At 57.5% G+C, this 24,175-nt stretch overlaps 1 protein-coding gene across 1 annotated transcript in view; it reads left to right on the top strand.

Moving 5' to 3' along the window:
- Positions 1–2,290: 2,290 nt before the first annotated feature.
- ANKRD27 (ankyrin repeat domain 27) overlaps positions 2,291–24,175 on the top strand; it is a 40,479-nt gene continuing 18,594 nt past the window's right edge. The window contains exons 1-19 of the mRNA XM_032977434.2: positions 2,291–2,707; positions 5,455–5,881; positions 6,425–6,544; positions 7,449–7,614; positions 8,139–8,437; positions 9,233–9,292; positions 10,033–10,086; positions 10,885–10,950; positions 11,563–11,639; positions 12,128–12,249; positions 15,724–15,802; positions 16,272–16,398; positions 16,568–16,669; positions 17,289–17,413; positions 17,960–18,042; positions 19,095–19,210; positions 19,797–19,889; positions 22,059–22,262; positions 23,082–23,123. Coding sequence (XP_032833325.2) covers positions 5,780–5,881; positions 6,425–6,544; positions 7,449–7,614; positions 8,139–8,437; positions 9,233–9,292; positions 10,033–10,086; positions 10,885–10,950; positions 11,563–11,639; positions 12,128–12,249; positions 15,724–15,802; positions 16,272–16,398; positions 16,568–16,669; positions 17,289–17,413; positions 17,960–18,042; positions 19,095–19,210; positions 19,797–19,889; positions 22,059–22,262; positions 23,082–23,123 — 2,037 coding nt within the window. The 5' untranslated portion in view covers positions 2,291–2,707; positions 5,455–5,779. The remainder of the gene's footprint in view (positions 2,708–5,454; positions 5,882–6,424; positions 6,545–7,448; positions 7,615–8,138; positions 8,438–9,232; positions 9,293–10,032; positions 10,087–10,884; positions 10,951–11,562; positions 11,640–12,127; positions 12,250–15,723; positions 15,803–16,271; positions 16,399–16,567; positions 16,670–17,288; positions 17,414–17,959; positions 18,043–19,094; positions 19,211–19,796; positions 19,890–22,058; positions 22,263–23,081; positions 23,124–24,175) is intronic.

Genomic DNA, 24,175 nt, shown 5'->3' with positions numbered 1-24,175 from the left:
ATCAGGTGTGAAAACCACAGCAAGAAATTTTGAAAAAAGTGGCGTTTTTTTTTCAAATTTTCCTGCTGTGGTTTTCACACCTGATGATGATTGCTTGCGTTGCAGTCGAAACGTCGTGATAATTTTATTGTTTTTTATTTTATAGTTTCCCTTCTACGTGACTTTACCGAAAGAACCAAGAATATGAATCCCTGCAGTCACGAAAGCTTTAAATCAAAATTTATGCTTCAAAACGCTTTAAACTATTGTCATTGTAGTGCATGTTGTCTATATTTATTTAAAGTTGCGCATTTTGATGTGACGTCATAAATGCTTCTCTCCGGGACTAAAGCAGGAAGTTATTTTTCCCCAATTACATTCCTTGAATAATTATCAAATAGAGCAAGTCAAGATCTATAAGTATCTTGGGGTCATCCTGGATTCAAAACTTAGTTTTGAAGATCACATTGATTATATTGGTAAAAAGACAAAAATAAAAATTGGTTTTCTGTATCGACACAAGCACTGCTTCCCCCCAATGTTCCGTTTGGAATTGATAAAAGCTACCATACTGCCTCTACTTGACTACTGTGACATCGTGTATAAATCAGCCACAAGTACTGTACTGAAGAAGCTTGATTCCATCTATCACTCGCCCTTAAGATTTGCATTGAACTGCCCATATAGGACTCACCACTATGATCTCTACATTGGGTCAAACTTAACATCTCTTAATGTTCGACGGCTTGTGCACCAGATCTTATTTATTCACGGTGTACTTACAAAAAATTCCGCAGACTACCTACTGGATCTCCTCTCTGTTTCAAAGAACAAATTTGACCTCAGGTCTTCGCTCATTTACCAGCTTCACATTCCATATTGCCGTACAAAAACTGGAGGAAGGGCCTTTGCTATTGATGCCCCCAGGGTCTGGAATGCTATTGCCAATAAACTGCAACTTGAATCACTACCTATGAGATCTTCACTCAAAACTGCTCTAGAGGAGTTGTACAACCCTAGCTGCCACTGCTATTCAGTGGCCTAAAATATGGCTCTAGATTTTGGTGTTATAATTTATTTATGTAGTTTATTGTTAAAAATTCGGTCACAGTCCCTATGATCACTGTTACATTGGATTTATGGCGTTTATTTTGGTGATTTCGAAAAGTGTTTTTGTTTTGGCCATGTTTTTGTTTATTGTAGTACGGAGTTAGACTGATGGCTTTAATCTTAGTTGTCTTGTGGTTGTTGTTGTTATTTGACTTGCATCCCACTGGGATTTTTGCACACAGCGTTGGTGTACGGTGCTATTTCAGGAATATTTTGATGTTTTTTTTCCTGGATTTTCTGTTTGCACAGTCACATAATCACTTTAAGATGTTTTCTTGTTCATGTTTTTGTTTGTTGCGGTTGCACCCGATTCAAGAGCCGAATGGCTCACAGGGCTATACCAAATAAATGGACTATGAACTAACATCGTCACAAATGTCTGACCCCCCCCCCCCAGGTGCGTGACGTCATTTATGGAGGCCCCTTACGTGATACACAACCTTAGCAATTGTTTGAACACGTAGGCTTTCGCGACCAGTCGGCTGTGTCGGGTGGTGGTGGGTTTCACGACACTGTTATCGTGACGCTATTTACACCCAACAGCAATCGCTGTTACAGATTCTGATGACGCTTTGTCAGCGTGACGCGTCACGTGTGGGAGGCGGAGGGGGTGGGGCCGGGGGGGGAGGGTGAATGAATGGGAGGAGAGGGGCGGGGGAGGAGGGGCGGAGGAGGGGGGAGGGGCGGAGGAGCGGGGGGAGGGTGAATGGGAGGGGGAGAGGCGGCAGAGAGGGGGAGGGGCGGAGGAGGGGGGAGGGGCAAGAGGGAGGGGCGGGGGGGAGTAACTATAAGGGAGGAGGGGCGGGGGAGGGGCGGATAAGGGGCGGAGGGGATTGAAGGGGCGGTGGACGGGGTGTGAATGGGCGGGAGGGGTAGGGGCGGGGCGGGAGGGGCGGGAGGGGCGGGGCGGGAGGGTCGGGGCGGGGCGGGAGGGGCGGGGCGGGGCGGGAGGGGCGGGGCGGGAGGGGCGGGGCGGTAGGGGCGGGAGGGGTAGGGGCGGGGCGGAAGGGTAGGGGCGGGGCTGGGGGGTTTCGTGACGTCCCCCAATCACGAGGCGTCATCGGACCAGGAAACAAAATATCGCGGGTTCTGGAATCTGTAGAGCGGATAGGCGAGCCGCCCTTCTCCTATTGGTCGGCGCTGTCGCGAGCCGAGGCCCGCTTGACCAATGGGCAGCTTTGAGGGGGGAGGGGGGTGAGGGGCGGGTGGCCCTATCCGCGCTAGGATATTTAAAGGGTTCCCGCGTGCGCCTCGGCCCGGTTAACAGCGATGAGCGGACGGGTTTCGCTTCAGTGTTTACACTTTGAGCCCCGTCACTTCCTAACCACCACTGTCTTGCTAATTTATTATTATTGTTGTCCTCGTCGGTTGTTGTTGTTGTTGTCGTCGCCGTCGGGGTCAACGTTTGTGACATTCGTCCGGCTGAGCTAGCTCGGGTCGCCCCCGGGAGGAAGCGGGGAGGCGTGACCCCCACCCCCCCCCGCCACCCCTCTCAGGTCAACTCGGCAGGCCAGGGTCACTCCACTGCTGGATGAACCGCGTCTTACCTCGCCCTCCCTCCACCACAAGCGGCGAGCCACCTCGGCCGGCTCTTCACGGCCGATTCTCGCCACCCACCGTAACCCTCCCATACATCCACACACGGCGGCTGCTGCAAAGCAGCTGCATCTGCTGCTGCTGTTTCGCCTGCTGCCTCGCCTGCTGCTGCTGTGGTATGAGGGGTGGGGGTGTGAGAGGCGATCGGCCCCATTGTACAACATCCGTGACGATGTTGACCGAGCCACCCAATCCCCCTAAGCAGCAGTGTGGATAATGGATGACGTGTCTCTGTCCCTGCGCGTGTTCTCTAATCCACGTGCTCCTCTCCATGTCTGTCAATGGAATTCCAAGTCTGGCAAATCTCTATCATCATGAAGTCCAGTGTGATTATGTCTCTACCCCGCATGCGACTCTATGAGTCCCTGTGCAAGTCTATGGTTCTCTGTGCACGTCTATGGTTCTCTGCAAGTCTATGGTTCTCTGCAATTCTATGGTCCTTTGTGCAAGTCTACGGGTCTCTGTGCAAGTCTATGGTTCTCTGTGCAAGTCTGTGGTTCTCTGTGCAAGTCTATGGTTCTCTGTGCAAGTCTATGGTTCTCTGTGCAAGTCTGTGGTTCTCTGTGCAAGTTTGTGGGTCTCTGTGCAATTTGTGGGTCTCTGTGCAAGTCTATGGTTCTCTGTGCAAGTCTATGGTTCTCTGTGCAAGTCTATGGTTCTCTGTGCAAGTCTGTGGTTCTCTGCAAGTCTATGGGTCTCTGTGCAAGTCTACGGGTCTATGTGCAAGTTTACGGGTCTCTGTGCAAGTCTATGGTTATCTATGCAAGTCTGTGGTTCTCTGTGCAAGTCTGTGGGTCTCTGTGCAAGTCTGTGGGTCTCTGCAAGTACACGGGTCTCTGTGCAAGTCTATGGGTCTCTGTGCAAGTCTATGGTTTTCTGTGCAAGTCTGTGGTTCTCTGTGCAAGTCCGTGGGTATCTGTGCAAGTCTATGGGTCTCTGTGCAAGTCTATGGGTCTCTGTGCAAATCTATGGTTCTCTGAGCAAGTCTATGGTTCTCTGTGCAAGTCTATGGTTCTCTGTGCAAGTCTGTGGGTCTCTGTGCAAGTTATATGGTTCTCTGTGCAAGTCTATGGGTCTCTGTGCAAGTTTATGGGTCTCTGTGCAAGTCTATGGGTCTCTGTGCAAGCCTATGGTTCTCTGTGCAAGTCTATGGTTCTCTGTGCAAGTCTATGGGTCTCTGTGCAAGCCTATCGTTCTCTGTGCAAGTCTATGGTTCTCTGCAATTCTATGGTTCTCTGCAAGTCTATGGGTCTCTGTGCAAGTCTATGGGTGTCTGTGCAAGTCTATGCTTCTCTGTGCAAGTCTATGGGTCTCTGTGCAAGTCTATGGTTCTCTGTGCAAGTCTATGGTTATCTGTGCAAGTCTATGGTTCTCTGTGCAAGTCTATGGTTCTCTGCAATTCTATGGTTCTCTGTGCAAGTCTGTGGTTCTCTGTGCAATTCTAGGGGTCTCTGTGCAAGTCTATGGTTATCTGTGCAAGTCTATGGTTCTCTGTGCAAGTATGTGGTTCTCTGTGCAAGTCTATGGTTCTCTGTGCAAGTCTGTGGTTCTCTGTGCAAGTCAACGGGTCTCTGTGCAAGTTTACGGGGTCTCTGTGCCAATCTATGGTTATCTATGCAAGTCTATGGGTCTCTGTCCAAGTACGGGTCTCTGTGCAAGTACGGGTCTCTGTGCAAGTCTACGGGTCTCTGTGCAAGTCCGTGGGTCTCTGTGCAAGTCTGTGGGTCTCTGTGCAAGTCTGTGGTTCTCTGTACAAGTCTATGGTTCTCTGTGCAAGTCTATGGTTCTCTGTGCAAGTCTATGGTTCTCTGTGCAAGTCTATGGTTCTCTGTGCAAGTCTATGGTTCTCTGTGCAAGTCTATGGTTCTCTGTGCAAGTCTGTTGTTCTGTGCAAGTCTGTGGGTCTCTGTGCAAGTCTATGGTTCTCTGTGCAAGTCTATGGGTCTCTGTGCAAGTCTACGGGTCTCTGTGCAAGTCTATGGGTCTCTGTGCAAGTCTATGGGTCTCTGTGCAAGTCTATGGTTCTCTGTGCAAGTCTATGGTTCTCTGTGCAAAATCTATGGTTCTCTGTGCAAGTCTATGGTTCTCTGCAATTCTATGGTTCTCTGTGCAAGTCTATGGTTCTCTGTGCAAGTCTACGGGTCTCTGTGCAAGTCTACGGGTCTCTGTGCAAGTCTGTGGTTCTCTGTGCAAGTCTACGGGTCTCTGTGCAAGTCTGTGGCTCTCTGTGCAAGTCTACGTGTCTCTGTGCAAGTCTATGGTTCTGTGCAAGTCTATGGGTCTCCATGCAAGTCTATGGGTCGCCATGCAAGTCTGTGGTTCTCTGTGCAAGTCTATGGGTCTCCATGCAAGTCTATGAGTCTCCATGCAAGTCTACGTGTCTCTGTGCAAGTCTACGGGTCTCTATGCAAGTCTATGGGTCTCCATGCAAGTCTGTGGGTCTCTGTGCAAGTCTACGTGTGTCTGTGCAAGTCTACGGGTCTCTGTGCAAGTCTGTGGTGACCGGGCCAGCAACTCGGTGAAAGGTTTCCTGAGCCGGAAAATGAACCCAGGCCCCCCCCCCCCCCCCCTTTGCTGTGAGCCGCGAGTGTCACCGCCACGCTGCCGCCACCATCCTGCCGCTTTAATCGATGTCTCGCCGTCGTCATCGTCGTCATCGTCGTCATCGTCGTCATCGTCGTCATCGTCGTCATCGTCGTCATCGTCGTCATCGGCGTCATCGGCGTCATCGTCGTCATCGTCGTCATCGTCGTCGTCGTGCTTTCGCAGATTCACGCCGTTGCCGCGAAGATGATCCCGGGCGGACTTCGCGATCGCCATCTCATCCTCCGCTCGGCCTGATTTGGGCCACCGAGCCTCCTCCCCCCTGGGCCCCTCGCCGCCCTTCCGGCGCCGAGCTCGCCCGGCGGCACCTCGCACGTCTGTCGGTTTCCCCCGGCGAGTCGTTTCGAGAGAACGACCGCGTGCTTCGGTCGAGCGCGGCGGCCGCGGCAGCAGCAACGGGCGATGTCTGACTGACACGGGACGCCGTGGACCGCTTGGGTGCACGTTTGACGGCGGCGGCGGCGGCGGCGGTGGTCCGGTCCCGGCCGTCATGTCGAGCTACGATGAAGACATCGCGAGGAATCCGTTCTTCCTCGCGCTGCAGCGCAAGAGGCCGGAGTTGTTCCGCAAGGCGGCCGAGTTGCACGCCGTGGTGGGTGGACACGGCGCCAGCGGCACACCCCCCCCCCCTCCTCCTTCCCCGCCACCACCACGGCTACGCACGCACCCTCGCTGGCTCTCTCCGTGTGAACAACGACTCTGGACGTCTGTGAAAAAGACCTTTATAGCTCATCGGATTCTTCCACTGATTTTCTACACCGGGCGCCACCGCTGCTGCGCTCCCATTCGAATCGGCGGCACACTCCCCCCCACCCCCTCCCTCCCCTCCCCTACTGGCTGTGAGAACACGGCACATGCCGGTGGCTTGGATTTTTCTCCGGGCGCTCCGGTTTTTCTCTCCACGTTTAGAATCGACGTCGCGCCTTTTAGAGTACATGCCTGCTATAAATGTCCACGTGACGACGACGATGATGATAATGATGATGATAGTCCACTTTCGTTGAGCCATCGTGTTTGATGGCCAGGTCGCTTCTGGAAAAAGAAGCTACGTAGAAGCTCAGTGGGGCCTTGCCTGGTAAAATAGAAAATAAAAAAACGGTAACAACGGTAAACGCCTTGCCCCTTGTGTCCGCAGGTGCTGGTGCCTTGCCAGGGTAGTGTTCGGCCCGGGGCTCTGTCCTCCTGCCCGTTCGAGTCGTACATTCTGCTTCCGTCCGCCGACGAGCAGACTCGCTACGTCTCCATGGGCGGCCAGGTGGGGCTGTCGGCTCGCACCCTGCGTCTCTCGATGGCTGAAATAATGATGACGATGACGATGTCTCTTAGGAGCAGAGGGCCCCGCAGTGTCTGAATGTACGTGTGTGTGTGTACGTGTGTACGTGTGTGGGGAGCAGTAGGCGGCACAGGTGGTGCATCTGCCTGTCATCTCGGTCGGTCAACCCTTCGACGCTTTACATGGCCTTAAAGTGCACCTGGCCTGGCACAGGCGACGTGGTGACGTCACCGCCACTTTGTGTCGAATGGCGCGTGTTGTTGTGTGGATAGAGGTAGTGTCACGGTCAGCGCGCTGCGCTGTGAACCTGGTAACCCGAGTTCGATTGCTGCTCATGGCCCCCAGCACCCGTGGCTGTTGTCTGAACCGTTCGTGGGCCCTCTCCAAGGTCGACTCGGCCTCAAATGGAAGCCTGGTGCGATCGTGTAAGCAAAAACATCGTCACTGGGGAGGCGGACACGGCCGGGCACGGTGCTTGCCACCTCACCCCCTCGTGTGCCGTGCCGGCCTTGGTAGGTGCTCACTTGTCCCAACAGTCTATTTAGGCCAGTGTACTTCAGTGCCTGGTGGCCTTCGGTGCGGCCTCTGACGTGCGGCCCCTTCCCCTGACAACGCACAAAGAGTGAAAACACCCCCCCCCCCCCCCCCCGCCATCATCTTCATCATCATCGTGCTGCTGTCAAATTCCCGTTGGTTTCAAATGTGTTGGCCGGCCCTCGCACCGATGATGTCTGAGACTGAGTGACGAGCACCGATTTTCGCGTACACGGGGCGATGGGGCCGGGGGAATCTTGCGCCGCGTTCGTGCGTGTACCCGTGCCTCTCTCTCTCTCTCGCCCTCTCTCTCTCACCCTCTGTCTCTCTCGCCCTCGCCGTGCATCCGCAGGCGGTGTCGCTGCGTGGGGGGGAGCTGTGTCTCACTGGGGGAGAGGGGCCCTCCGTGTCGGCCCGCGTGCTCTTCGAGGAGACCTTCTACACGGACCGCGAGGAGAGCCTCAGCCTCATCTGCATCTCCCGCCCGCTCGACGCGCTGCCGCCGCCCGCCCACCCAGGCACGGCCACCGCACTCGCTCGCTCGCTCGCTCGCTCGCTCCCGGATCCCACGATTCCGGGCCCCACCCCCGCCCCTCGCCGATCTCGGCAAGGGAGCGTGAACCGTCGTCGCGCGAACTCCGCTCGTCCTCGCAGCAGCGGCTCTTTTGGCGGGCCGTCGGACGAAGACGGTGGTCACCGCGTCGTCGCGAGGCGCTTTCGGATGCGCTTCTGCGGCCGTCTGTGAACGCCTCCTCCGATGTTAGGAAGCCACCGGAGCAATGCACTCGATTGGAAAACGAATTTCTTTCGAGCTGCTTTTTGTGTTCAGCTGGTTGCCCTTCCCCCGCACCTACGATCGCCGCGGTTGGCTGCGCATCATCGCGGTTCATTCGTGGCAAGCGCTTTGTGCGTGATGAGCGCGACCTTCGTGACGTCTTCACCCGGGCAGCCGCACGCCAACTCAGCGTGGCGAGCGCCGCGCGGACGAGAGTTCCGAGGCTCGACTCGCCCGCGCGCGGTCTCTCCCACATTGTCCCCGCAGACGCAGAGGGCTCCGGTGTCTCCATGGCGACCGTTTCCCTCTCCACGTCCTGCCCGGGGGGAGCCTCTTCCGGCGCCGCGCTCCAGGCCCCCGCCTCGCTGGGCCCCGGCTCCATGGACGAGTGCCGCGAGGTCCTGGCGTGGGCCGAGTCGCCGGCCTTGGCCGGCGGCGGCACAGGAGGAGGAGGAGGAGGAGGCGGGTCGGTGACGACGGGGGCGCGGAGAGACGTGGACCGCCGGATCGCGGTGTTCACCGCGTCGTTCCGCCAGCTGGAGGGGAGGAGCCTGCGGCACCACATCGTGAGCCGTGCGGGGAGGGAGGGAGGGAGGGAGGGAGGGAGGGAGGGGGGAGGAGGGAGGGGGTGGCGTGGAGAGACGGGGGTGTATATTTATCATTGACAATAACGGAGTAGATTTGGCTTTTGGCGCTGTCGTTTTTCTAGCGCCGAATGCCGTCGCGACAGAAGGCTGTGCATTGTCTCGCGGACGCTGTCTGCAGGAGTTTTGCTGTAGGGGTGGCGATGTTGCGGCCCGTGTGCAATGTCATTCTCACCACCCCAATTAGTGCGTTTGGCTACGGACGGTGCGAATTAAGTTCAACATACACACATTTGAGTAATTCGCAAGGCATTTTCATCATGTTGCTCTGTGGTCTTGCCGCAGGTCACCCCCAGTGGCAGCTGCCCCTATGCAGTAGTTTCACAGCAGGGGGCGATGTTGCTACGTGTGCATTGTACACACACGTACTCATTATTGGCGCGCACGCGCGCGCGCATGAGTGCGTACGTGTGGTGTGGCGGTTAGCGCCGATGCGCTACAAACCCAGTAACCGGAGTTCGATTCCCGCTCGTGGCCACCACCAGTGACGATTATCTGGACCTCCCCTAGGTTTCATCATTCTGAATGGGTACCTGGTGCGTTCTTTAAACATCGCCACTGGGGAGACAAAGGCAGCCGGGCGTGGTGCTGGCCTGGCCACCCACCCCCTCGTGCATTGTGCCGGCCTTCAGTTGCTACTACTCGCTAACAGCGCTTGCCCCAGCAGTCTGTTAAAGGCAATACGGGGGATCTTTGCCTTTTGTTTTGTGTGTGCAGGATGCAGTCGGCGCTCTGTACAGCAAGTGTCTGCAGGTCGTGCTGAAGGACCCACAGCTGGTGAGCAACTTCCCCCAGCGGCACAGGCTTTGGCCCAGTTAAGGCACGGTGGCACAGGGAGCCTGGGTTCGATGCCCGACCGGGGCGTGCCCTCTCTGCGCGGAGTCGTAAATGTCGTGGGTTTACTCTCCGATGCACCGGCTATCGCTGAACGAGTAAGGAATTGGCACGTTCTGTTTACGTGACAAACCTCTCTAATTGGCTGTGTCGGGTGGCGGTGGGTTGAACGACGCATTCGTATTTACGCAATCTAACGTGAAAAAAACCCCCCATTATTGTGGGTAACTCAATTGGGATCGCATAGAGCAGTATCATTGCCCCCTTTGGCCAAAGCTTTGCTGGGTAAACAAATGCGATAATAGGCATTGTGGCAGACTAACTGCACTGCGGATTTTTCCTCTTAGCAACTGGACGCACGCCTGGAATCGCACTGAGAGGGCAGCGAAAGGAGCACGTGCAGTAGAGGCCACACGCAGGGTAGAGACATCACCACCACCACCATCACATTGATCTTCATCCAGCAGTGGATATACCATGGTGATGATGATTACACTGAGGAGCACGTGCAGTAGAGACATCACCACAACCATCCACAGCTGCTAGAGGGGTGTGGCTTGGGCAGGACGCGTCGTCACGGCTAGGGGGTGACGACGACGATGACGACGACGATGACGACGATGATAGCGGATAGATCGTGGCCGCCGGCGATGGCTGACGGCGCCCGTCGTTGTGCTTTGCAGAAATCGCTGGCGAGGCAGGAGGCCTCCCTCAAGCTCCTCAAGCAGGCGGTGGAGGTGAGTGCTCGCCTACTCGCCCGCCTACTCGCCCGCCTCGCCAGCTCAGCCGTTCACCCACCTCACCCCGGCTATCCTGCTCACCCAGATCACCAGGCTCGCCAACCTGAAATGCTCAGCAGCTCACCGGCTGACCCGCATTACTCGCCACAACTGCCCGCTCACTCGCCTGCCTCATCAGCTGACCCATTCGCCCAGCTCCCCCGCTCGCTCACCGCCACAGCTCGCCCACTCGTCCGCTTTACCAGCTCACCCGCTCGCCTAGCTCGCAAATCACCCACTCGCCTGCCTAAGGGCTCACCTAACTAGCTCAGCCACTCGCCCTCCTCACCCTGGTGGGCTGAGGGCACGCGGTTAGTGTGGGATGTGTGTGGTGAGGGCGCGTGTGGTGTATGTGGATGAGTGGTGTGTGAGGGTGTGGCGAGTGTGGTGAGTGTGGTGTGCGTGCTGAGTGGGATGTGTGTGTGTGTGTGGGGTGAACGCGTGGTAGTGTCGCGGTTAGCGCACTGTGCTATGAACTCGGCGACCCGAGTTTGATTCCCGCTCACGGCCAACACCAGTGACGATCATTTAAACCGGTCCTGGGCCTCCCATTGGTCGACTCGGCCTCAAATGGTCACCTGGCGCGGTATGTGAACATCGCCACTAGGGAGACAGAAGCGGCCGAGCGGGGTGCTGGCCACCCACCCCCTCGTGTACCGTTCCAGCCTTTATAGGTGCCACTCGCTAACAGCACTTGCCCCAACAGTCTGCTCGGGCTATACGGTGTGGTGAGCGTGGTGATCGCGTGTGCCACAGATGTACGTTCTGAACGGAACCCACGACGCCATCTTCAAGGCCATCGGTACCATGGAGGCCAGCCAGGTGTGACTCGCCTACCTACTCGCCTACCTACCTGCTACCTACTCACCTACCTACCCGTTTACGTACCTAATTGCCTACCTACCTACCTACTCGCATACCTATTCATGTACTTATTCGCCTATGTACCCACTCGCCACCTACTAACCCACTTGCTCGCATGTTTATCTACCTGCCTGCCTACCGCTCGCTCGCAGTCGCACACAAACGCTGGCATCTCTAGAAGACACAACTGCAACCTCCATCATGCATGCGATCATGCAATTGTGTGTGCACGCGTGTGTGTGCATGTGTGGGGAGCGGTGGTGTAGCGGTTAGCGCGCTGCGCCAAGAACCTGGTGTCCCGGGTTCGATTCCCGTTCACGGCCAACACCAGGTGACGAATATCTGAACCGGTCCTGGGCCTCTCCTAGGTTGACTCGGCCTCAAATGAGTACCTGGTACGATGTGTAAACACCTCCACTACGGAGACAAAGGCGGCCGGGCGTGGTGTTGGCCACCCCCTCGTGTGCTGTGCTGGCCTTCATAGGTGCTGGCTAACAGCACTTGCCCCAACAGTCTGTTAAGGCTATATGGGGGGGGGGGGGGGGTCTTTGTGTTTGTGCTCGTGTGCAGGACGCAGCCTTCAACAAACGCACACGCTCCCTGCAGGACCTGCAGCTCAAGGACCTCGGCATCACCTCTGACCTCAGGTTTAGCTGCCCGCCCAGAATGCGTGGCTATGTAATACAACAAGCCTTCAGGCCTGGCCATTAAGGGGAACCTTCAACACGGTGGTTTCGTAACCGGGGGTGCACGCGCCCCCTGGGTGTGCTAGCCATGGCCAGTTTTTTTCTCGAAGGTAAACCATCGAAAGCACAAAGTAACCACGGGCGCGTTAAGGAACGACTTAGTTTTGATTCGTCAATCCCTGCGCATTTACTCACGGTGCATTTTCGAATGAGAACCAAAAAGTGGGGGTGAGAGGCTGCAGTAAAGGTTAAGAGCCGCCACTTTAACGAGTACCCAGGGCTGCGCGTCACCGTCGGCAGCGGGGAGACAAAGGCGGCCGAGCGTGGGGTTCCTGGACACACTGCCTCCTCCTCCTCGTCGCGCTGCTCCCTAACGGGGCACTTGCCCCAAACGTCCCTCGTGAAAAGGCTACCCGGGGGACCTTTGTCTGCTATTGTGTCTGCTGCAGCATCAACATCCCGCGCGCCAAGCGAGTGCTGGGCCAGCTGAACCGGTGCCGCACGTCACAGGAGAAGTTGCTGTGCCTGCGTAGCGCCGTGCACACCGTACTGCTCTCGCCCAGCCACAGAGGTGCCACTTGTGTGTGTGTGCTGTGTGTGTGCTGTGTGTGTGTGTGCTGTGTGTGTGTGCTGTGTGTGTGTGTGCTGTGCCTGCGTAGCGCCGTGCACACCGTACTGCTCTCGCCCAGCCACAGAGGTGCCGCACGCGTGTGTGTGTGTGCTGTGTATGTGTGTGTGCTGTGTATGTGTGTGTGCTGTGTGTGTGTGTGTGCTGTGTGTGTGTGCTGTGTGTGTGCTGTGCCTGCGTAGCGCCGTGCACACCGTACTGCTCTCGCCCAGCCACAGAGGTGCCGCACGCGTGTGTGTGTGCTGTGTGTGTGTGTGCTGTGTGTGTGTGTGCTGTGTGTGTGTGTGTGCTGTGTGTGTGTGCTGTGTGTGTGCTGTGCCTGCGTAGCGCCGTGCACACCGTACTGCTCTCGCCCAGCCACAGAGGTGCCACTCGCGTGTGTGTGTGTGTGTGCTGTGTGTGTGTGCTGTGTGTGTGTGCTGTGTGTGGTGTGTGTGCTGTGTGTGTGTGTGTGTGCTGTGTGTGTGTGTGCTGTGTGTGTGTGCTGTGTGTGTGTGTGTGTGCTGTGTGTGTGTGTGCTGTGTGTGTGTGTGCTGTGTGTGTGTGCTGTGTGTGTGTGCGTGTGCTGTGTGTGTGTGCTGTGTATGTGTGTGTGTGCTGTGTGTGTGCTGTGTGTGTGTGCTGTGTGTGTGCTGTGTGTGTGTGTGCTGTGTGTGTGTGTGTGTGCTGTGTGTGTGTGCTGTGTGCTGTGTGTGTGCTGTGCTGTGTGTGTGCTGTGTGTGCTGTATGTGTGTGTGCTGTGCCTGCGTAGCGCCGTGCACACCGTACTACTCTCGCCCAGCCACAGAGGTGCCGCGTGCGTGTGTGCTGTTTGTGTGCTGTGTGTGTGTTGTGTGTGCTGTGTGTGTTGTGTGTGCTGTGTATGCTGTGTGTATGTGCTGTGTATGCTGTGTGTATGTGCTGTGTATGCTGTGTGTATGTGCTGTGTATGCTGTGTGTATGTGCTGTGTGTGCTGTGTGTATGTGCTGTGTGTATGTGCTGTGTGTGTGTGTGTGCTGTGTGTGTGTGTGTGCTGTGTGTGTGTGTGTGCTATGTATGTGTGTGTGCTGTGTATGTGTGTGTGTGTGCTGTGTGTGTGTGCACGTCTGGGTGAGTGAGTGAGTTTGTGTGTGTGCTGTGTGTGTGTGTGTGTCTGGGTGAGTGAGTTTGTGTGTGTGCTGTGTGTGTGTGCGCACGCCTGGGTGAGTGAGTGAGTTTGTGTGTGTGTGCTGTGTGTGTGTGCGCACGCCTGGGTGAGTAAGTGATTGTGTGTGTGTGTGCGCGCTCGCCTGGGTGAGTGAGTGAGTTTGTGTGTGTGCGCGCTCGCCTGGGTGAGTGAGTGAGTTTGTGTGTGCTGTGTGTCTGAGTGAGCGTGTGTGTGTGTGTGCGCACGTCTGGGTGAGTGAGTTTGTGTGTGCTGTATGTGTGTTTGGGTGAGTGAGTGTGTGTGTGTGTGCGCACGTCTGGGAGAATGAGTGAGTTTGTGTGTGCTGTGTGTGTGTCTGGGTGAGTGAGAGTGTGTGCGTGCGTGCGCGTCTGGGTGAGTGTGTTTGTGTGTGCTGTGTGTGTGTGTCTGGGTGAGTGAGTTTGTACGTGCTGTGTGTGTGTGTCTGGGTGAGGGAGTTTGTGTGTGCTGTGTGTGTGTATCTGGGTGAGTGAGTTTGTGTGTGCTGTGTGTGTGTATCTGGGTGAGTGAGTTTGTGTGTGCTGTGTGTGTGTGTCTGGGTGAGTGTGTTTGTGTGTGCTGTGTGTGTGTGTGCGTGCGCACGCCTGGGTGAGTGAGTTTGTGTGTGCTGTATGTGTGTTTGGGTGAGTGAGTTTGTGTGTGTGCACGTCTGGGAGAATGAGTGAGTTTGTGTGTGCTGTGTGTGTGTCTGGGTGAGTGAGTTTGTGCGTGCTGTGTGTGTGTCTGGGTGAGTGAGAGTGTGTGTGTGCATGCGTGCGCGTCTGGATGAGTGCGTTTGTGTGTGCTGTGTGTGTGTGTCTGGGTGAGTGAGTTTGTGTGTGTGTGTCTGGGTGAGTGAGAGTGTGTGTGTTTTGTGTGTGTGTGTCTGGGTGAGTGAGTTTGTGTGTGCTGTGTGTGTGTCTGGGTGAGTGAGTTTGTGTGTGCTGTGTGTGTGTGTCTGGGTGAGTGAGTTTGTGTGTGTTGTGTGTGTGTGTCTGGGTGAGTGAGTTTGTGTGTGCTGTGTGTGCTGTGTGTGTGTGTGTCTGGGTGAGTGAGTTCGTGTGTGCTGTGTGTGTGTGTGTCTGGGTGAGTGAGTTTGTGTGTGCTGTGTGTGTGTCTGGGTGAGTGAGTTTGTGTGTGCTGTGTGTGTGTCTGGGTGAGTGAGTTTGTGTGTGCTGTGTGTGTGTCTGGGTGAGTGAGTTTGTGTGTGCTGTGTGTGTGGCTGGGTGAGTGAGTTTGTGTCTGCTGTGTGTGCTGTGTGTGTCTGGGTGAGTGAGTTTGTGTGTGTGTGTCTGGGTGAGTGAGTTTGTGTGTGCTGTGTGTGTGTCTGGGTGAGTGAGTTTGTGTCTGCTGTGTGTGTGTGTGTCTGGGTGAGTGAGTGAGTTTGTGTGTGCTGTGTGCGCGCGTCTGGGCGAGTGAGGGTGGGAGTGGGTGGGTGTGTGTGTGTCTGGGTGAGTGAGTTTGTGTGTGCTGTGTGTGTGTGTGTCTGGGTGAGTGAGTTTGTGTGTGTGTGTGTCTGGGTGAGTGAGTGAGTTTGTGTGTGCTGTGTGTGTCTGGGTGAGTGAGTGAGTTTGTGTGTGCTGTGTGTGCACGTCTGGGCGAGTGAGGGTGGGAGTGGGTGGGTGTGTGCTGCTCTGGCCCAGCCACAGAGGTACCCGCTCGGCACCAGCCACTTTCTCTGCCACTCGTGCCACGCACGTGGGTGTGTGTGCGTGTGTGTAGTGATTAGTGCGCTCCGCTACGAACTTGGCGACCCAAGTTCGATTCCCGCTCATGGCCAACACCAGTGACGATTATCTGAACCGGTCCTGGGCCTCCCTTAGGTCGACTCAGCCTCAAATGAGTACCTGGTACAATGTGTAAAAAGATTGGCATTAGTGAGATGAAGGCCGTCGGGCGTGTACGATGCTGGCCTTCATAGGTGTTCGCTAACAGTCTGTTAAGGTTATACGGGGGATCTTTGTCTTTTTGTGTCTGGGTCTGTGCGAGTGAGTGTGTGTGTTACTGTGTGTGTGCGTCTGGGTGAGAGAGTGTGTGTGTGCTCTGTGTGTCTGTGTGTCTGTGCGAGTGAGTGTATGTGCTGTGTGTGTGCGTCTGGGTGAGTGAGTGTGTGTGCTACTGTGTGCGAATGTGTGTGTCTGGGTGAGTGCGTGTGTGCGCTGCTGTGTGTGTATGTCTGGGTGAGAGAGAGAGTGTGTGTGTGTGTAACCCTACCTGTCAGGCGATGAGACACGCGTGTGTGCCGCCATGTGACCCGTGTTCCCGCGCACAGTCAACGTCCAGGCGATGACGACGGACGACCTGCTGCCAATTCTCATCTTCCTCGTCGTCAAAACCGAAATCCCAAACTGGTGAGAACCCCTTCCTTACTGCTGACAGTAGGTCTCATCGTGTGTGTATGTGTCAATGGGATTGTGTGCGTGCGTGCGTGCGCGCGTGCGTGTGGCCTTAACGTGCACGTAGCCAGGCACAAGCGCCGTGGTGATGTCACTGCCACTTAATGGCGAATGGCGGTTGTTGTTGTGTTGGGGGAGCGGTAGTGTCGAAGGTTAGCGCGCGCCGCGCTACGAACCCGGCGTCTCGAGTTCCATTCCCACTCTCGATCAACAACAGCGGCGAATATTTGAATCGGTCTTGGGCCTCCCCTCGGTCGACTCGGCCCCAATTGAGTACTACCTGGATTTGTGTGTAAACATCGCCACTGGGGAGACAAAGACGGCCGGGCGTGGTGCTGGCCACCCAACTCCCTCGTGTGCCGTGCCGTGGGGATCTTTGTCTTTATTTTGTGTGTGTGTGTGTGTGCGTGCGCGCGTTTGCAAGGCGCGCGAACCTGAGCTACGTGAAGAACCTGCGCTTCAGCGGGGGTCTGGAGGACGAGCTGGGCTACTGCCTCACCTCGTTTGAGGCCGCGGTGGAGCACATCCACGCGGGCATCCTCACTCCCGGGGTGAGCTTCCTCGTCGGCATCGCCACGGCCGTGTGTCGCCGTCATCATCGCCCTGACCATCGTCGTCCCAGTGCATCGTCATCTCGGTCGGCTCGTCGTCGTCCTCGTCCTCGTCCTCGTCGTCGTCCTCGTCGTCGTCCTCGCGCTCATTCTCGTCTCCTGTGCGCAGGCGGGCGGCACGGGGTTGCCCGGCAACGGGTCTCCGTGGAGCTCGCCCGGCGGCGCCATCTCCCGCGCCCCCTCTGCCTGCGCCATCGACCTCCTCTTCGAGGTGACCGCCGCCGCCCGCCCCGTCCCCGTGCGCGGGAGCTCGTCGCCACCGCTGGCTCCGGCTCCCCCATCCCGCGTCGCCATCGACGCGGGGGAGATCCTCCGCGGACTCGCCCCCCCTCCCCCGCCTGCTCCCCACCCCCTCTCACCTCGCTCTGCTCCCCGTCCATGCGAGCCGGCAGCTCGGCACGCCGGCACGGGAGGCTCGCCCCCCCCCCCCCCCCCCACCCACCCCCCCATTGGATGTTTTCACCACCGCGGAAGACCGAGCCGTGTTGGGGCCCTGCTTGGCCCCCCTTTCTGAGCCAGTTTCGGATGTCTTCTTTGTTGTTTGCTTCTGGCTCGGCTCGCATGTGGCAGTGGATAACCACCCGAATGTTTATTGAACTTTGTTGCGCACCGCACGTAGCCATCCGTGCTCACCACGCTGGCCCCACTCTAGCTCGGCTCGGAAGTGTCGGTGGAAAACCACCCATACCGAGCCTGGCTCCCCCTCCCGCAGCTGGCTCGGTTTAGATGTGCCAGTGGAAGAAGAGACGGATGCACATCCGTGCCGAGGTCTGGCTAATCGCCACGGTGCCCTCTCGCCCTCGGCTGGCCTCGTGCGCGTGCGCGTGCAGTGCGTGGCGAGTGGCCGCGACGAGGAGGTGTCGCGACTGCTGACGAGCGGGGAAGGAGGCGGCGCGGACGCGGCGTTGTGCCACCCGCTGTGCTCGTGCGACTCGTGCGAGAGGATCGTGTCCGGGTGCGGCACGAACGCGCACGCACGCACACGCACACACACGAACCGATACCAATAGCCGCCATTCGGTGCTAAGCGATGGTGACGGTCACCGCAGCGCCCGTGCCAGGCCCAGGTGCATTTTGGGGCCACGGGAAGTGCACACGTACACACCCAAAGATCCCCCTTGTGTAGCCTTCACAGACTGTTGGGGCAAGCGATGTTATCAATGGCAGGCACGTATGAACGCCGGCATGGCGCCCGAGGTGGGTGGTGTGGGCCACACCTCGCCCAGGGCCGCCTTTGTCTCCCTAGTCGACCTAGGGGGGTGGGGGGGGGGGGGTCTCAGGACTGGTTCGGATGATAATCGCCGTCGCACAGACGCGCACCGTGGCACGGGAAACGACGACGACAACGACGACGACGACAGATTTTGTCAGATCGTTGCGTGACCCTAACCCCAAAAGTGTACCACGACGGATTGCCCTTCCGTCCGTTCTTTGACCTTTGCCGGCTTCCCCGACCCCCCCCCCCCCTTCCCCTTCTGCTGCCCCCTCGACCCCCTCGCAGGCGGCTGAACGACCCCTCGGTGGTGACGCCGTTCTCGCGCAACGACCACGGCCTCACGCCGCTGCACGTGGCCGCTCAGCACGGTCCGCGGTCGCACCCCAACCCCCGCAGCCCCCCCCCCCCCCGCACATCGCTCGCTCCTCGCCCTCACGCGTGTTCTTGATCGTCACGTTGGCCGTTTAACGCCGGCCGCTGTTTGGCTGCTGCATTGAATGTCCACGCGATGATGGGCCGCTTGGGCGAGCTATCATTCGCGATGGGCCAGGTCGCTTCCTGATAAAGAGCGGTGTAGCTCAGGTGGTGCCTTGCCTGGTAAACAATCAAAGTAGTTTAGCTTCAGGTTATAGGAATAGGTTTTACCCTTTTTATTGGCACAAAAACTGACACCTTTATTCAAGGCATCATGTTTGCAATAACCACAACACAAGCAGTCAAAATGCAAACAAAAAAGACAACTCTGATAATAATATGCACTGTCCTTGAATTTGATTGGTCCACACCCGAGACGGCTTTTCTTAGAGCCTAGTCTCCACTGGTGTTGGACCAGAAGACGCCAAAAGGCATACAACTCAACAAACAGCGCACTATCAGAGTATTGAGGGCTCGGGGTGAGCATTTACATTATGAGACTTCCTTTGCCAGTAGCAAGATATAGGAATAGGTTTAACTTAGCTTCGTTTTACGTGACCGCCGACCGGCACGGGGCATTGGAGTCCGGCCAGTGGTGTCGCCACGCTTTTGCAGCGCAGCAGCACGTGTTTATAAAACGGTACGTGAAATTATGATTGTTACTCTTGTTGTCATTCATGCTTGTTTACACGGGGAAGCCTTGCCGAGTCTCGGGACATAATTTTCCAGGGAGGGTCCTGCCTGTGACGTTCTTCCCCTGCGCCAGCTGGACATCAGTGAAAAGAGCTGTTATAGCTCATCAGATTCCCCTTGCAGTATAAATACAATATTTTGATTGTGAAGTTTTCGGAGTGGGGAGGGGTGGGGGATGGCGACGAAGGCCGCCGTGCGTTTACCGGTTTTAAGACATTTAGGCGACGTACTTTAAAAAAAAAAATGTAGGCTAACTTTGTGATGTCACTTCCTTCGCCCCTCGCTCCCTCGCTCCCTCCACGGCGGCGCGCAGGGCGCCTCTCCCTGCTGGAGATGCTGCTGGCCGCGGGCGCGGTGGTGAACACGGTTGACTATCACGGCGCTTCGCCGCTCCACTCGGCCTGCTCGCGGGGCCACCAGGCTGCCGCGGTGAGTATGATCGCCGCTTAGCGCCGGTGTTCATCACTGATTTCCAGGGGGGGTGTTAGTGGGCGGTGGGAGGGCAGGGCCCACTTCCACCGATGAGACATCGTCAGCGTGAGGGTCCCCCACACGTTTGAAACCCATTGGGGGGGGGGGGGTTTGACGGCAGCACGACGGCAAGGGGCGTTTTCTCTCTTGTGTACTTGTCGTGGGCCGCACTCAAAGCCACCAGGGGCCGCCAGTGGCCCGCGGGCCTTGCGCTGACGCTGGCTCACGTCCCCCAGTTTGTCCCGGACGGTCCCAGTTGGGGCGGCGGGGGGGGGGGGGGGGGCTCAGACAGTCTGTCCCGGCCCCCTTATTCTTCGTCTCGGCTCAGGCTTGACTTGGGCTCAAGTGAGCCGGCTCGAAGCCACGCCTGCCTGGAGCCCGCTCTGAGGACGGCCCCAGCCATTGCTCCGGGCTTCCCGTCGCCCTCCCTGGCCGCGTGTCGCCCTCCCATTGGAGCCGGTCGCACGCTGCCCCCCTCATCCGCTGCCCCCCTCATCCGCTGCCCCCCTCGTCGGCGTTGTCGGATCTTCTCTTCCCCACGCAGCTGCTGCTTTTGGATCGCAACGCCAACCCGTCAGCCGAGGACATGAGCGGGAACACGCCTCTGCACCTGGCCTGCGGTGGGGGGCACGAGGCGGTGAGAGAGGGTTGGGGGTGGGGGTGGGGGGTGGTTACGGCAAGAGCGGGGCGAGAGGAGCGAGGCGACCGGGTGGGCCCTGGGGGGTCTTGACCGCCCTCGTAGCAAGGAGCGCCCGGGTTCGATTCCAGACTGTGGCGCTTTTCTTTGTGGGATTTGTGTGTTCGCTCTCTCTCTCTCGCTCTCTCCACCTGCTCTGAGTGGGTTTCCTCTGCGGTTCTCTGGTTCCCTTCAATAGCTAAAACAAAACATAAAACCCGGCCAAACAATAACCCCCCCCCCTCCACCGCCCCCAATGCTGAATAATAACCAGCAAATGACTCCGTTTGGATCACACGCAGCAGCAGCAGCAACAGCAGCAGCAACATCGCACCTGACCACGAAAAACGTGGCAGGCCAAAATCGCAGCGTCCCAATGCTGAAACGTTACCTGCAAATTACTCTATTGGGGATCTCACGGCAGCAGCAGCAGCAGCAGGATCAGCAGCAGCAGCAGCACTTCTGCGAAAGCTTGGCAACACCCTCCTGAATGCGAGCGTCGAGACTCGGCGAGGGCTTTCCTGGGTTCAACCGAGCGCAGTGACGATGGTGATCAATCGGAGGGTGGTGCGCGTTCAGAATATAATTGTTGGGGGGGTGGGGGGGGGAGGCGGTGCGGGTAGGGGAAGGAAGGAGGAAGTGTAAACCAAACGTTGCGCAAATCTCACTCTTCCCCTTTTAGCAACTGTAGAGGATTTGGGTGTCACTTGCCTTAGACAGCTGTGGCGCGCTTTCTGTCGCCTGCTCGCCGGGGCTGCTTTCGCTCTGCCTCGCGACCGACTGTCGGGCCACTGCAGGCCTCAGTGGGGCACACCCGCCCAAAGGCTCACGACCCCCGTCCGGCCTTTGCCGGGCTTGTTAGGGCAAGTGCGCCCTATGGAGGCCGGCACGGCGCACCTATGAAGGGCTGGGTGGCCAACCCCCACGCACCGCCGACTTTGTCTCGCCAGTTGCTGATGTTTACACGCCGCACCAGGTGTTAATTTAAGGTGGAGTCGACCTAGATGGGGCCTGGGACCGGTGAAGGTATCCCTCGCCGATGTTGGCAGTAAGCGGGAATCGATTCGTAGGGGAGCGCGCTAACCCCGCTGCGCCGCTGTTCCCCACACGACAACAGCAGCAGCCTCCATCCGCCACTGGCCGGCCGTGATGATCACCAAAGCGCTTGTGCCAGGCTGGGTGCACTTTGAGGCCACGTGAAGTGTCGAAGGTTCGCTGGCAGGTTACGACACAGGCACGCGTGCCACGAGTTGACTGTCAGAGAAGCACCGCCTGTGCTCCTCTAGGTCAACTCGGCCTTAAATGGGTGCTGTGCATCTAAACATCAGCGCTAGGGAGACAAAGGCAGCCGGGCACAGTGCTCACCTTGCCCCAACTGCCTGTTAAGGTTAAAACTATAAAACTACGCATTATTATTTTTGTTGTACCAAGGCCCACTGAGCTGTACAGCTTTTTTTTTTTTCCCGAAGCGACCTGGCCACAAACGATAGCTCATGGCTTATCACGTGGAAATGTATAGCAGCCACAAATACTCTAAACGCGTGACGCTGATTCTAAATGTAGAGGGATCCGGAAAAAAAAATTAACTCGACCCATGGAGAGAGAGAGAGAAAGAAACACCTCAAACTCCAAATATACAGCAGCAGGAGTCAGGGTCGGGATCGAACCCACGACCTCCTGTAGACCAGGCGAGGTAGTTAACATCTCCTAGCCACCGTGATGATGATGATGAGAGAGACACGCAAACTCCAAATATACAGCAGCAGTCAGCGTCGGGATCGAACCCACGACCTCCTGTATACCAGGCGAGGTAGTTAACATCTCCCAGCCACCGTGATGATGATGATGAGAGAAAGAGACACGCAAACTCCAAATATACAGCAGCAGGCGCCAAGATCGGGATCGAACCCACGACCTCCTGCACACCAGACGAGGTAGTTAACATCTCCCAGCCACCGTGATGATCATGATGAGAGAAAGAGACACGCAAACTCCAAATATACAGCAGGGGGTCGGGATCGACCCCACGACCTCCTGCACACCAGGCGAGGTGGTCAACATCTCTCGAGCCCATCGCGGCGGCAGTGCGTGAAGCCCTTTCCCCCCCTGCCTTGCGTGTGCTGGCGGCAGTGCGTGAAGGCGCTGGTGTTCTTCAGCGCGCGGGGCCGCCGCGTCGACCCCAGCGCCCAGAACGACCGCGGGGACTCGCCGCTGCACGTGGCGGCGCGCTGGGGCTACGAGCCCGTGGTGGCCACCCTGCTGGAGGCCGGCGCCGCGCCCGAGCTGCAGAACCGCGCCGGCGAGACGGCGCTCACGTGCGCGCTCAACTCGCGGGTGAGTGGAGGGTTGGGGGGGGGGGGGGGGGGGCCCCGTGCCTGCGTGAGCGCCAAGCAAGGCCCACTGGGCTACGTGGCTCCTTTTTAGAAGCTGCCTGGCCTCGAATGATAGCTCAACGAAGTGGCTTATCACGTGGAAATGCATCGCAGACAGAGACGCTCGAAGCGCGCATTTCTAAAGGTGGAGGGAGAAACGGGAGGGCCCGGTGAAGCGGCCACGGCGGGCGCAGCGTTACCAGCCGACGTCGCTATATCGGGCGCTGCAGGCGGCTACATTACGGGCAGCAGAGCACTGTACGGCAAAATCCATTTTGGTTGTCGTAGCGCACCATGGCGCTTCCACCGTCCCACGCTCCCCCAACCCACACCGACCGCCGCGGTGGAATGTGGCCAGCTGTGACCCTGACCACCCGCCACCGTGTGGTGCTTGGCGAGGCCTTCGGCGCGGCGGCAACGGCGGCGGCGTACGTTGAACTTGTTTGGCGCCGTACGTAGCCGGCCGTGCCCGTCGCCCGTGCGGGCGTGACGGCGAGCAGCGTCCGTGCGGTCACGCGGGCGTGGGTGACGGCACCGGCGGACGTGACCCGGGGCTTTACACGAAGTCGCCCTGTCGCCAGACCAGCGCAGCCCGGCCTTCATTCTGCCCACCGACACCACCACCACCACCGCCGCCGCAGTGTCGCGGCCGCTTGGGAGCGTGGGAACCCGCGGTGGATTGGACTGGGGTCGGGAAAGTAGGGGGCCGTCGTCCGTGTGCACAGAGGCTGTGTCTGATGTATTGCACACCCCCCCACCCACCCCCGTGTCTCTTCCGCAGGTGATGGCTCTGATCCACAATTCCAGTCTGCATTCTGACGAGGTGCGTTGGCCCTGTTTAAAGTCGGTGCTGCTGGTTGTGTGCGGGGAGCGGCGGCGCCGCGGTTATCGCCGCCGCGCTACGAACCCGGCCACCCCGGGTTCGATTCCCCTTCACGGCCACCGTCGGTGACGATTATCTGAACCGGTCCTGGGCCTCCCCTAGGTCGACTCGGTCTCAAATGATTACCTACATCACCACTGGGAAGATAAAGGCGGCCGGGCGTGGTGTTGGCTACCCACCCCCTCATGTGCTGTTCCGGCCTTCATAGGTGCTTGCTAACAGCACTTGCCCCAACAGCTTGTTAAGGCTATACGGGGGAGCTTTGTCTTTTGGTGCTGGTTGTGGTGCTGGCAGTGGTGCTGGCGGTGCTGTTCTGCATGGATTTCCTCCATGTTCCACCGGTTTCCTGTCGTAACGAAAAAGCAAAGCAATCATGGTATCCGCTGTTGGCCGAAATCACAACGTTACCTACTCTGCCGCCCCGTCTCCACGCTCGCCTGTCTCCACGCTCTCCTGTCTCCACGCCGCTCTGTCTCCACGCCGCCCTGTCCAGCGCCATATTTCTTTCCGCTCCTCGGGCCATTGTGTTCGATCCCACCACATCGCCCCCCCCCCCCCCCCCGACCTCTTCTTCAGCCTTCCTCTTGATCTCTTTCCTTCCACTTGCACCACTTGCACCTTCTTACCCACGTAATTTTCCTGTTGTCTCTGCACACGAACCACAGCGGCCTTTTCCCCGCTCACCTTCTCTGTGATTTCTACCCCCTTGAGTCTTCCTCGCCTTCATTTCTCACGCCCCTCTCCTTCCTTGTTTCAACCCCAACATCCACCGCAACATCCTCATCTCTGTGACTGCCATCGCTTGGTCCTCCCTTTGTATTGTGCCCCAGCACGCATCCCCATACAACACTACACTACGCTCTACACTACGCTATACACTACGCTATACACTACGCTATACACTATGCTATACACTACGCTATACACTACGCTATACACTACTACACTACACTATACACTACACTATACACCACTACACTATACACTACTAC

Source organism: Petromyzon marinus, chromosome 63 (genome assembly GCF_048934315.1).
Source record: "Petromyzon marinus isolate PM22_M1 ecotype Great Lakes invasive population chromosome 63, UKy_Petmar_22M1.pri1.0, whole genome shotgun sequence".
NCBI classification, from domain to species: Eukaryota; Metazoa; Chordata; class Hyperoartia; order Petromyzontiformes; family Petromyzontidae; genus Petromyzon; species Petromyzon marinus.
This window is presented reverse-complemented; position numbering and strand designations above follow the sequence as displayed.